The sequence below is a fragment of the Akebia trifoliata genome, chromosome 14, assembly GCF_017979445.1.
Source record: "Akebia trifoliata isolate Shusen 1 chromosome 14, ASM1797944v1, whole genome shotgun sequence".
NCBI classification, from domain to species: domain Eukaryota; kingdom Viridiplantae; phylum Streptophyta; class Magnoliopsida; order Ranunculales; family Lardizabalaceae; genus Akebia; species Akebia trifoliata.
In genome coordinates, this window is record NC_141388.1 from 2,458,783 (window position 1) to 2,471,501 (window position 12,719).

The window sequence follows — 12,719 nt, forward strand, 5'->3', positions numbered from 1 at the left end:
TTTTAAATTTTGGCACAAAAAAAATAGGGCTGTGAAATAAATACAAAATGTCATGTGTCTTATAACGAGAATGGTTCTTTCAAAATTTTGAAGCGGTCTTGTTTTCGGAACCTCCAATTTAAATATATTTTCAGAATGAAATTGCAATAGACCTTTATTGAACATGATTCAAATCATGCCCAAATCATTTTCCTTAATGTTTTCTTTCTAAATGAGCAAATCCATGATACATTAAAAAAATTTGGGGAACCAAAAAAAATTATATATATATATATATATATATAGTCTTATTAGGCATCTGGTTATCATTCAGCATGTCGAGGATCATCCAAATAATTGTTGGACCATCTTTCGTATGATTTGCACCAAATAATTTCTTTCATTGAATCTGCTAGTTCAGGTTAGCAAAAGCCTATCACATAACAATAGCTAACTTGAACTGGTGATGCGCTTTCCATAAACTTTCTCCGCCACTCGCTCTGCCACCTCCACCTTTCCATGACTTCTACACGCACCCAACAATGCATTCCAAAGAGCCTCATCGGGCTCCATCTCCATACCCGATATCAACGTCTCAGCTTCCTCCACGTGTCCTGCCCTTCCTAACATATCCACCATACACGTGTAATGCACCAATCCAGGCCTCACCCCAAATCTCCCCTCCATCATCTCGAAAAATCCTAGTCCCAACTCCGTTAACCCACCATGACTACACGCCGTTAAAATCGCTGTGAACGTAATACCGTCAGGAGACACTCCGGCATCCAACATCTCTTCAAACAAACCGAAAACTTCGCTGGATTTTCCGTGAACGCCGTAACCAGAGATCATCGCCGACCATGTGATCAAATTCCTCTCAGGCATTTCGTCGAACACGCGGCGGGCTGTGGTTAAATCACCGCACTTGGAGTACATCGAGATCAAAGAATTAGAAGTTGCCACGTCGGATGAGAATCCGTGAACTAAGACGGACACGTGGACTTGTCTACCGAGGTGGAGAGCAGAGAGGGCAGCGCATGATTTGAGGACAGAGGGTAATGTGCGCCGATCGGGTTGCTTTCCTGCTAAGAGCATCTGACGGTAGAAATTGAGGGAGTCACGGAAGAGATTTAGGGACGCGTAGCATCTGATAATGGAGTTGTAGAGGAAAGTAGAGTGACGGTTGGTGAGGGAGAAGATGAAGGTGGCTTCGCGTATCTGTACGCAGGCTGCGTATGAAGAGATAAGTTTGGCTCTGATGAAGTCATGATGGGAGATTCCAACGGTCAGGATTCTTGCATGGATTTGTTTTAGTCTTTTTAGGTTTTTAGTGGACGAACAGGATTCGATCAGGGAGGCATACAATGGGATGTCAAGTGGGTACTTGCGCATGATAGTAAGAGTGAAGAGACAGAAAGAGATCTTCCTCTTGCAATTAAATTTGTTTCTCGTCCAACTTTTCAAACATGCTCCTTGACCCGGGTCTTCTCTTATAGTCTAATGCAAAATGACTTTAAGTACCCTTATCATGAATGTTCAAGAAATTGTAGATCTACGTTTGGGAAACACAATTATACACTTTTTTTTAATGAGGAATTATAGCTGTATATCTCGAGGAGCACAGATCTATGGTTACCAAACTTATCACGTTAGGATAGTCGGTTGAGTTTGTCATGTGGGGTAGTCAGATTATCACGACTCTTTCTTTTAAGAGTCGCACATGAGTGACATGTCTGATATAGTACATTGTGATTAAAAAGTGCATAACAACCATAGATGCATTTTCACTCATATCTCAATAAAAAGTATCTATGACTCTTATACATTTTCACATCAAGATGTGCAATGTGAGATACGTTCTTGAGGTCTCTTCACCATTATTTTTGTTTTTTAAATCTACTATATATATTATCTTGAATTGATAGTTTTTAACCTTACCTTATTCTTTAATATAAAACCCTTGATTTTTTGTTTTTTATTTTTGGTTTTTTTCCGACAATCCGTGAGTTTCTACTTTCCCAAAAGAAAGTATTTAGCCGGGAAAAAAAGAAAAAAAAAAAACAACAAAGTGTTAAGTTTGACGTAGATAACATTTTAAATTTCAACTAGGGTAATTTTTTTTTTAACGCAATCCTTCACGTCTGAGGTAAAGGGTGTTTTGAGTTTCGGCACACTTCCTCGAGCCCAGTGACTCATGATGTTGCCATCTAAATTCCGATTCAACGTGATTGTATTGGAACAATTTTTCATCATTAGTTCATAACAATGCTCCAGGACTAGTCATGAAGCCCAAGCTGGAATCCAACTAAGAAAAAGTAAGACCACAAGCGATGGGCCCACTGTTCATGATCGCTGGCCCAATCATGGACCAAATAGCAGATTATAGTGATTGAGCCTTAAGCGATCTCTGAGCATATAATCAAACGGCTGAGATAGGAAAACTTTCCTACAGATTCATGGGAAGAACGTGGGTTTCATTTTAGGCCACGTCGAAATCTACTTTTCTGGTTTTGCTTCATTATGTAATATGGGCTTCATGAACTGGGCCTCGTGTATGTCAACAAGGGGTGGACCAAAAGTTTGGACATCATGATGATCAAAGGGAGAATTACCCACGTACAGTTTATAGCTATCCAACTTCCAGTAGTGCAGGATAGTCCTAAATTCAAAAAGCCAAGTAAGTTACATTAACGTGGTAAATATATACACAGATTAATGTGTATATGTTCCAAAACAAAGTATACACGTGTGCCCTTTGAGTGAGCTTACAAAACACCATACATCCCCCCCACAAATTACACACGTATTCTTTAGTTCAGTTGTTCTACCGTTATAATTCTTTTAACAGTACTGTCTTTAAAAACATTCATGGAGTTTGGGGCTTCTTAGGCCCACTACCGTTATGATGCAATGGATCAGGGCCAGATGGCACCGCCCTCAAAGCCCAACCAACTGCATTGCTTTTATCACCACGATCCAACGGTCCTAAACTCTTGAACATCTCCTCCGAGCCATGCAAAAGCTGCAACAAAAAAAAAACTTTCACGTTTAAAAAAAAAAATAATAATAATAAAGAAGATAAAGAGTTCGAATAAAAATTATTTAGAACAAAAACGAGACCTTTCTGATTTGTTTCTCTGGTGAAGCCGCTTCTGCATGAATGCAACCATACCCATACATACAATCTGCATTATTAAAAGCAAATATGATTCCAACACCGCCAATGCAGATATAAAAAAAAAAAAAAAAAAATTTACACTTCTCACACCAGAAATGCCCACAATGATAACGCACAAAGCCACCATAGCAACAACATAGACCAAGACAAACCGAACAGCCATCACGTTCTACTCTAAAATAAAATATCTGAGAGAGAGAAAGAGAGAGAATATGGGTGTCGGTCCAGAGAGAGAGAGAAGGAGAGAGCCCTATTTATAGAACCATTTGAGATCTTAAAATCAAATAAATGATTGCGTAAGCAGCCGTTTCTGGAGAATTTGATAGAGACGTAGATCGCATTGATGACAGCTATACTTGTGTCCCGCCGACGGCACTACCACCTCATCATCTTTTCATATCATTTGACGGCGCCGTCTCTCTTAACGTCAACTCCACGTCAGATGACGCGTGCCAAGCAGACCTTCTCTCTGTTGGATCGAATTCGAATCTATTGTGGTGACGTCATCAGGATTACTAACGTCAAATTGCGGTACGGCGTCATTTGTTTTTCTGTTATGCTCTTAAGTCTTTGTTGGTCTTGTCGATTATTATTATAGGTTTTTTCGCTTTTTAGAGGTTGGAACGGATCCTAGTAATGGAAATGTTGCGAAGCTAAGCACGCGGAACGTTTCTCGAGACGCATTTAATTTTCAACCATTGATGATTAATTATTATTATTATTATTGTTATCATCTCGGGACCCACTGATTGATGTGGTGTTTTCTTTCTCGAATGATAACTTACTGCCACGTACGTCATCCCTAGTTCCAGATTGTAGGATATTCCTAGAGATATGTCTTGAATGTCATTCTAGGATCAAAACATTCTGATAGTAAGGAGGATGCTAAGCCTGGGAAGTGGGATTTGGGAACGACCCTCTCTTTCTTACCAAATTAAATGAGAATGGTGGCGTAAGAACGATTTGAAATGACTGAGATATTCTTGGCGTAATAAAATTTGAGAGTTTCCCTTGCCACATCAACTTTTGCTAACACCACTCCAAGATGTGTGAAATTTACATGTGAATTGGGGTGGCATTAGCAAAAATTGGTGTGATAATAGAATCTCTCTAAAATTTTGCCGCTTAATTAGGATATGGAAATAAATTTGCTACTTGAAACACCTTTACTTTATGTCTGTTCATCTTGTGATGGCCTTGCACCCTAAAAAATCAGAATGATTAATGAATTTTAGCCATCAACTATATTGGATTGAGCCCCTTGGATCTTCATAAGCAATTGCTAAAATCCAATGGTCAGAAAAAGCCAAGAATACAAGAATACTCTGATTATTTTTTGGAGGATCTTTTGGACTAGGGTCTCTACTCAAGGTGAGAAGGCACTTTGATGCTAAATGTATAATCTCACTAATTGATGACTAGAAGGTGGCACGTGCAGTCCAAGACCTCATGGACATTAGTATTTTTCAATACATTATTTTTTAATAATACCCCTATTCAATTTATCTTTTAATGAAAAATATTGGGGTATATTGATCTTTTAAATAATAAATATTTGTTTGAATTGATTGTCAAAGCATTTATTATAAGCAAAAGATTTAAATTTAAAGAATAAATGCTCTTAGCGTTAATGTGTAAAAGATAAATATTTAGGAAAATGCTGAAATGACACAAAATATTTACTGCGATTTTCACAAGTCTAACATGAGATGTGCACATAACCATAGATGTGTTTCTTCGCGATACGAGTAAAAACTATCTATGGTTATGTATACATGTCCATGTCAAAATTGTGAAAATCGCAGTAAATACTGTGTCACCCCAACATGACTCAAATATTTATAATGTAAATAATATTTATTAGGTTAAAAGATTAAAATATTCTTATTTTGTTTATTAAAAGACAAAATAGGTAAGGGTATTATTAGGAAAAAAAATATATATTGAAAAATGCTTAGATCCCCGTGAGGTCTTGAACCTTGTTAGCAATTTGAAATATCACAAAAATTCAATTTGTGAAAATTTTGAGTTCTATTTAATTTTTTATTGCAAAAAATCTGATCTAACATTTGACAAAAAATTTGATAAATAGAAAATATGTGGCATATGTTTCATACGTGTATAATCCATTTCATTTAAAAAATTCGACCATATGATAGTGATGGTTATGATGAAATTGGTGACAAAGAAGGTGATGGTAATAATGAGGACATTGAGGTATTATTGTTCCATTGATATTTTAAAAGAAGACCAAAGTTAATGGACAAATCATCAATTTGAAAATTAATGTATAATCTTAAATAAATGTAAAGGGTCATGTAATTATTTTTTTTAAAGATAAAATGGACATTTGTCAAGTAAAAATGTGGATTCTTCCAAAAAAATTTAAGCATGACCGTTTCAAAGTTGACTTGTGTTACATGTCACAACTTACAAGTTTACACTATGCAACATACAATAAATTATAGTAGAATTTTTTTCTACCGAGTTTTATAAAAATTTGTAAAAACCGTGTTTTATTCTTTTCAAACTTAAAATCCGTGAATTATTCAAAATAGTTCAATAATCTGGAAAATAATATTTTTATTGAAAAAAATTAAAAATTCGTGAATTTTCAAGAATTAAATGGGAGATTGCTAACAAGGGTCTTGGACTAAGCATTCCCCATATATTGATTAAGAATAATGTTGAAGTGATTTCAGGCTGGAACCTCGTACCGTACTTATTGACGTGAACGTGTATGGGAACCATACACTTCTTGATGTGAAAAGTGTATGGGAACCATGCTTTTCATCAAGATACAAGTGAAAAAACATCTATGGTTCCTATCCACTTTCACATCAAGAAGTGCAATGTGAGATTCCAGCTTGATGTAACTCCAACACGACTCATTGGAGGGTTAATAAGATATTTGGATCCTACACATGTCTAAGAGCTAGATTAATAAGAGACTAGAACTAAATGGTTTTTGCTCCTAAATAGGGCATCCAACTCGTCAGAAGGGTAGAGCTCAAATGCCAACTCTACCCAGTATATAGACCTAGCATAGTAGATTTGTGGGTTGTCACCGAGTCAATCTAGATCCCTTAATTTTAGGAAAGATCCCAAGAATCAAGGAAATAGATAACGGACTCCATGCAAATCTTTCCCTTTCTTAGTAATTTCTCATAAAAGTAAGGAATCCCTATTGGTGATCCCTGAAGATTAGGGATTTCAAGGAAATTCCTTATTCGAAGAAATTATAAATAGAAGAGAAAACTTAGAGGGAGGGGGTTCAAAAGTTGAGAGAGTCCATTATTGATTAATTTGAGAGCTAACTTTATCATCGGAAGGTTTTTGGCAAGTACCACACCGGTATCACCATTCAACAGAGTAAGCAAGGTACGTGAGGTGAGCATAATGAACTGAGTTGTTAGAGATAACATGAAATCAACTCTACAAGATGTGTGTTGTTCATTTTTTTTTAATCAAAACGACCTTGATTATATTAAGTTTAAATATAAATATGGGGGCATTTGTGTCAACTCCAATTTAGTTTAGCCGCCACTGCAACCCATAGGTTTGTTCCATTTTGCATTTTCATTGTTTTGTCCCACCTAATTTTTTTTAGGAATCAATTTTCTTTTTTAAAGATTAATCAAATCTAAGCAAATGGCACTCTAGAATCTTTATTAAATCATTAATCTCTCTATTTCTCTGTGAGAGTAGGATTTGATGAGGTTAGAGATAGATATCGATCAATTTGTTTTTATTCTCCTAAATTTTTTTTTTTTTTAAAAAGGTATATTCTTCTCATTTACTCGATCTATTTTCAAGATTTCATTTGTTATAACAATAGTTCTTGACTAGTAAATTTAGATCAAATTAGATAAATAAATAAATAATATGATTTTTTTTTTGTTGATTTTATTTGAAATTAGGGTTTTTTATTTCTTTCTTTCATTAATTTGATTGTACAGCAAGAAACAACGTGAAATTTTTTGTGGGGGGTGTTTTTTTTTTTTTTCCATTCTTCTCTATTTGAATTTATTATATTCTTCAAGCATGTAATGAAAAAAAAAATGTCAAAAGTTGTTGTATGATTTTATGAATTACTGAAAAAGTATAACATAATTAAAAAATTATGATAGTTCTGACATAATTTTGAATTCTTGAAAATAAGTTTCCTAGTTTCCATCATTAAATGATGAAAATTCTAGATCTTTGGTTCTTTTCTGATTTTCTAATTCTATAATAATATTATATATCTTTACTATTAAAATCAAAGAAGGCAAAGTAGAATGGTTCAACACCAAAAAATGCCCCCACTTTAACCTCTAAACGTATTATAATAAGGTCATTTTGATACAAAACAGTGAAAAATGCAATCCTACGTCCCTAAAATTATAAAAATATCTTTTTTTTACTATATAATCTTAAAAATTATGTTTAACTAATGTTTTAAATTATAAATGAGTTCTTGAGAGACGTACATTTTTACATACCACCTTCTAAAGTACATCAAATCAAGAATGTGAAGCAAATGATGTTCGAAAATGGGCTTTGACAGCTTTAGCATTACTACCTTTGATACAAAATTCTAACCTTAGTTATTCTTTTACGATAAGAATATACGTTATCATTTCTAATTTTATTTTATACTACATGGTTCGCCCCTACAAATGAAACTCTTTGGGTCTGCCCCCCTGAATGTATGTCAGTCCCTTATACCCTTCTAAGTAGCCCTACATTTAACTTATGTATTATGAGGGGTTTTAAACAACACCAGCGTAGTGTTTCTTTATGTTACACCCAAACACAGATGAAGTAAATAGGTTCATCAAGTTGGCTGTGGAAGAAATTACAACTTTAGTGGGAAAGAATTTGCCCTCTTGAATTCAATTTCTAACACATTTATCGTAATGAGGAGCCACTAGGGTATATGTGGGTGTAGATAGTGAACACGAATTCTTACAAGCATCATAGGCAATCACCATCATCGTGAGGGGGTTTCAGCTATGTCCACGACCATGAGTTGAAGACTCCTCTGCTTCACAAAGGTTAGCTTGGAATATATTGGACACTTCCTCCAATTGTAACATGCTTCTTAGAGAGATCCACAATGAGGATCCGCAGGCGGGTATCTCTCCCAAATCATATGGATCCCACCTGAAAGAAATGTGGTGTAGGCTTGACAGACCCAATCAAAATGTTATACTCGAAAGTATGTGATTGTTCACTTTGCACATTTGAGCACAAGTAAAAAAAAAATAATGCAAAAGGACTAGTGTCAAAGCCTAGAAATCCGTCTGCAGGCACACCATATACATACACAATATGCCAAATATATCAGGCTTATTTTTTGTAGAGTGATAATATTATTACATGTAAACCCCAAACAACAACTGCAGCACCATGTATCTCACTATAAAAAGAACTTGAACAACATTGTAACCAAATTAAAGGAAAAATATATATAAAGTAATATAGAGACACTGAGGCCCATTAATTCAATTCTCAGATTTTACCCACCATAAATAATATGAGGTTCTGGCTCCATTAACCTCTAAATAATATCAGGTGCTAGCCCCATTTCTTTCCTCATCTTCCCCACAAACAAATCCTTGGATTTGAGTGCGCCTGGAAGGCATCCGATCATCGTAGTAAAAGGAAATTGCGCTACTGCATCCTTCCTCCCTAGAGAAACAATTGCAATTGCTGAACCTGGCTTGTAAGTCGTCATCCTAGTTTCTTTTCCTCCCTTCATTAACAACTTCAAGTTCTTGGCTACCACTAGACTATGCTTCTTTGCCAGGTACCCTTGTTTGATTTCCTGTTGATGTTGAGGCTAATGAGATGAACTCTAAAAATATTTTAAAGGGGACAGTTATTATAACAGTTATCTTAGTGTCAACATTTTCGAAGTATGGGAAAGACATCAAAATCTTTAAATAATGCTAGTTAGACTTACAGGAACGTCAGTAATATCTCCGATGGCAAAGATGTTCTTCCGACCCTTGACCCTTAGGTACTCATCAACCATCAACCTTCCTCGACTATCCAAATTTTTCTTTAACATGGTCTCCTTGAGCCATGACGAACCCACTGGTCTCCCTGTGCACAAGAAATGGCAATCCGCAGTGATAATTTCTCCATTGTTGGTCCGATATGTCTTACCCCCTTCTGAAGCAGAGCTCAAATCAACCGTTTGATCCAAAATCACCTCAACTTTCCTAGAAATCAACCAATTTAATGTCTTGCTAGAAGCTTTCGATCCAATAAATTCCAGCAACCTTGACCCACTGTGGACCAGAGTCACCTTCTTCTGAGGGTAGTCTACGGCAATCTCTCCAGCAAGTTCTACACCAGTAGGGCCTCCTCCAATGATTAAAATGGAGTCTGCGGATTTTATCTTTTCATTTTCTGCAATACGAAATGATTACACTTGATTGTGTCAGTAAACATGAATCAAAGTTCAAAGGAGTCCATTATAACAGTGCAACAATTGTTTGGTGTTGCCATTGCAACAATTACAACCAGTCACCAAGTTCCAAATACGGGTCTAAAACGGCAAGGGAAAACTTAAAAAAATATAGAAAAAAAAGGAGGGGGGATGGGAAAAAAGGATAAATATACAAAATTATGAAAAAGTATAATATATATATAATATTAGGCATTTAGTATATGTTATCATTATATTTTTAAGGAAAAAAAAAAAAATACCATTCAATATCTGTACATTATGTTTCCACACATAATTGTACATTTTATGATGAAAAAAGTCTAACCATCAGTTTATATCTTTTGAGTAAAAGAACTTAATATTGAAAATTTTAAAAATCATAACATCAAGATATTATCATAAAATTCCACATTAAACAACATTTATGAACTAAATCGCAAACAACCATAAGACCATAGACATTAACCATAGGCCAACAAAAAAAAATGGTTCTTATTATTTTTTATTCTTTAAGAAAAAAGTGTTTAAAATGGAAAAAAAAACGTATTTAAAACATTAAAATGTGTTTTTTTTTAAGTCGAGTTTATTCTATTGTTTTAATCGTTAGAGGTACAAAACATGTTTTAAACGAGACTTTAAAAAAAAAAAGGGGGGGGGGGGTTACTATGATTACAATGGCATTATAATGGTGAGTTAAGGAGGTGAAACCCACAGCTAATGTAACAAATCAGGTGGTTACTATCATGTGATTGCCCAATGGTCAAACTCAAGCACATGTGCCATATGTACATCTATGATGTTTATAAATGGTACAGAGGTTCTATATGTATATACCTGCTTTGTACTGTTCAAGCCTCTCAGTTCTGATTTTGGGAACTGGATCCTTGTGGCCAGTAGCAATGATGAGATAGTCATAAGCAATCAGGTCACCATCAGCTGTCAATATTTCGGTGTCAGTTATGTTGACTACATGAGAATTTACTACACGTCCATTAATGAAGTAATCGTCGTGGTTGAACACTGATCTCTCTGCAAAAGAAGGCTCCACCATTGCTCTTAGGCTTGCCCATGGGATCTCAAAATACTCCTTCCTATTTTAGTTTGATTGAAAAAAAAAAAAAATTAGATGATGAATAGAAATAAAACTACGCAACGAATGTGATAAAAACTGAAAATATAACAAGAAAACAACTTGTCACTATAACGCACAATCATCATCCAAGTCACTGGAGTCTCAAATTTAAAATTTGAAAAAAAATAAAAAATTGATAGAACATTAACTGGCACATTTCTTCTACTTGGGGCTGTAGCTGGCTTTCGTTACACATGACCAAACCAGCTCAATCGACTTTCCCTTAGTTTATCACCTATTGGGGCTACTCTTGGATTTTCATAAACGAGGTCATTTCCAATTTTATCTTCATCCATCTTAGCATATTCATCTATGCTATGCTCAATATATGCATATCTTTGTTCTTTTTTCTTTTTTTAATTTCCCAACATTCGATTCCACAAAGCATAGTTGGTCTTATTGTTGGTGTTTTATAAAATTTTCCTTCTAGTCTGATTGGATCCATCAATCACATAACACTCCATAAGCACAACCCTACTTTGACCATAGAGCCGAATTCTATGGAAAATTTCCACTTCTGTTCATCCTTACGGATAATAGAACCAACTTACCAATACTTACTTTATATGGATGACATTACTAAAGTTGCACACCACATACTGTCTTGGTTCTACTTATTCTAAAACCCAAAAGGACTCCAAAACAATTTTCCACATAACCGTCATTATTAAAATGGAAATGAAAAATTATAAAAATTATTAGATTATAATTATAAGAGGAATGATTATAACGGCTGTTGATCATCATAATAATCATTGAAGCCTTAACCTAAAGATTTGGGGTTGCCTAAATAAATCTTGTTCCTCCATTCAATTTGTCCAGAGCCACACCCCCTAAATAAATCTTGGGCCGTCCTCTCACTCCTTTAGCACCTTCAACTTGCATGTTATTTCCGATCTTCGTTAAATGTGCCCAAACCATCTCAATTGACTTGCTCTTGGTTTATCGCATATTGAAGCTACTCCTATATGTCTTAATTTCTAATTAATTTTTTATTAGTCTTTCCACTCATCCATCTCAACATTTGGCATATATTAAAATAATTCTTTTTTATTGTTCGAAATTGAACTCCATAATGCATAATTGATCTAATTATTGTCTTATAAAATTTGCCCTTTAATTTGATTAACATGCTTCGATGACATAGTTCCATGGGTGTGAGTGAGTACTAAATTTAACACTCCACATACTCGATCTTGATTCTACTTATTTTAGGCCAAAACCCTCTCTCCATAATTGTAATTACCCGTCGAATCCCTCTTTAGTCTCATAAACTAATACTATAAATCGTGTTCAAATAAGAAAGTATATTGTGGGGATTCATTTAGTTGTAAATAAATAAATAAAGTATAGAGGGAAGGATAGAAAGCTTACGGATCGATGAGGATGACGTCAGCATCAAATTGGATAGCTTGAGCAAGGAAAGCCCCAGCAATTCCTCCCCCAACCACAACTACCCTCCTTCGAGGAGATTCTTCCAACGCCATGGAAAAACTATGAATCTCTATCTATCAGATCAAACCCTCCATCGGAAATTATGGGAAGCAAAAGAAGAAGAAAAAAAGGGAAGGGGGGCTAAAATGTAATTAATGAGCTTACGAGGGTTTTAAGGAAGGTAAACTGGTTAGCTTTTACCTCCCCCAAAGAAGACGAGCGAGATATTATGGAAACAGTTACAACTTTCCTTTATATTTATATATATATTTATATTTTATAGAGAAAATTCGCTTTGCTAGGCTGTGTGGCGAGACTGCGAGCTGTCAATATTCTATTGGGCCTTCTTCTTATATGGACTTGACCCATAGACAATAAGGTGGGCCAATCCGATGCTGTACGATTTTTCTTTCAGTGAATTATCCAACTTGACTTTTATCGAAGTTTCGTAAGAGTCGAGAAGGTTTAACCTCAACCCTTGGGAGCTTGCCACGTGTTCTATCAATGAGATAAGCCTCCGCCAGTGTGTTATTGCCGTGTACGGGAGAGGTAGC

The 12,719-nt window shown here is 35.3% G+C and overlaps 2 protein-coding genes and 1 pseudogene across 2 annotated transcripts; all 3 read right to left on the reverse strand.

Moving 5' to 3' along the window:
• Positions 1 to 1,583, reverse strand: LOC147385453 (pentatricopeptide repeat-containing protein CRR2, chloroplastic pseudogene; annotated as a pseudogene).
• A 1,050-nt stretch (positions 1,584 to 2,633) lies between these two features.
• On the reverse strand, positions 2,634 to 3,397 carry CLV3 (CLAVATA3). Its single transcript, XM_086422104.1, has 3 exons — positions 3,248 to 3,397; positions 3,100 to 3,164; positions 2,634 to 3,001 (listed from the first exon to the last, which is right to left on the reverse strand). The coding sequence occupies exons 1-3, from the start codon at positions 3,318 to 3,320 to the stop codon at positions 2,846 to 2,848; spliced, it is 294 nt and encodes a 97-aa protein (XP_086278230.1). The 5' UTR covers positions 3,321 to 3,397; the 3' UTR covers positions 2,634 to 2,845.
• Positions 3,398 to 8,421: 5,024 nt separating this feature from the next.
• Positions 8,422 to 12,391, reverse strand: LOC147385455 (uncharacterized). The gene is made up of 4 exons (XM_086423361.1): positions 12,106 to 12,391; positions 10,434 to 10,690; positions 9,108 to 9,559; positions 8,422 to 8,969 (listed from the first exon to the last, which is right to left on the reverse strand). Exons 1-4 carry the CDS (start codon positions 12,216 to 12,218, stop codon positions 8,703 to 8,705), a joined length of 1,089 nt encoding a protein of 362 aa, XP_086279487.1. The 5' UTR covers positions 12,219 to 12,391; the 3' UTR covers positions 8,422 to 8,702.
• Positions 12,392 to 12,719: the final 328 nt, after the last annotated feature.

Bases quoted from the DNA above. Each gene is read 5' to 3' on its own strand.
- CLV3 (XM_086422104.1), bottom strand. From the start codon at position 3,320: ATGGCTGTTCGGTTTGTCTTGGTCTATGTTGTTGCTATGGTGGCTTTG. The intron at 3,165-3,247 runs GTGTGAGAAGTG...TTAATAATGCAG, and splicing joins TATCATTGTGGGCATTTCTG to ATTGTATGTATGGGTATGGT. The intron at 3,002-3,099 runs GTCTCGTTTTTG...TTTTTGTTGCAG, and splicing joins CAGAGAAACAAATCAGAAAG to CTTTTGCATGGCTCGGAGGA.
- LOC147385455 (XM_086423361.1), bottom strand. From the start codon at position 12,218: ATGGCGTTGGAAGAATCTCCTCGAAGGAGGGTAGTTGTGGTTGGGGGA. The intron at 10,691-12,105 runs GTAAGCTTTCTA...AAACTAAAATAG, and splicing joins GACGTCATCCTCATCGATCC to GAAGGAGTATTTTGAGATCC. The intron at 8,970-9,107 runs GTAAGTCTAACT...CAACATCAACAG, and splicing joins GAGATATTACTGACGTTCCT to GAAATCAAACAAGGGTACCT.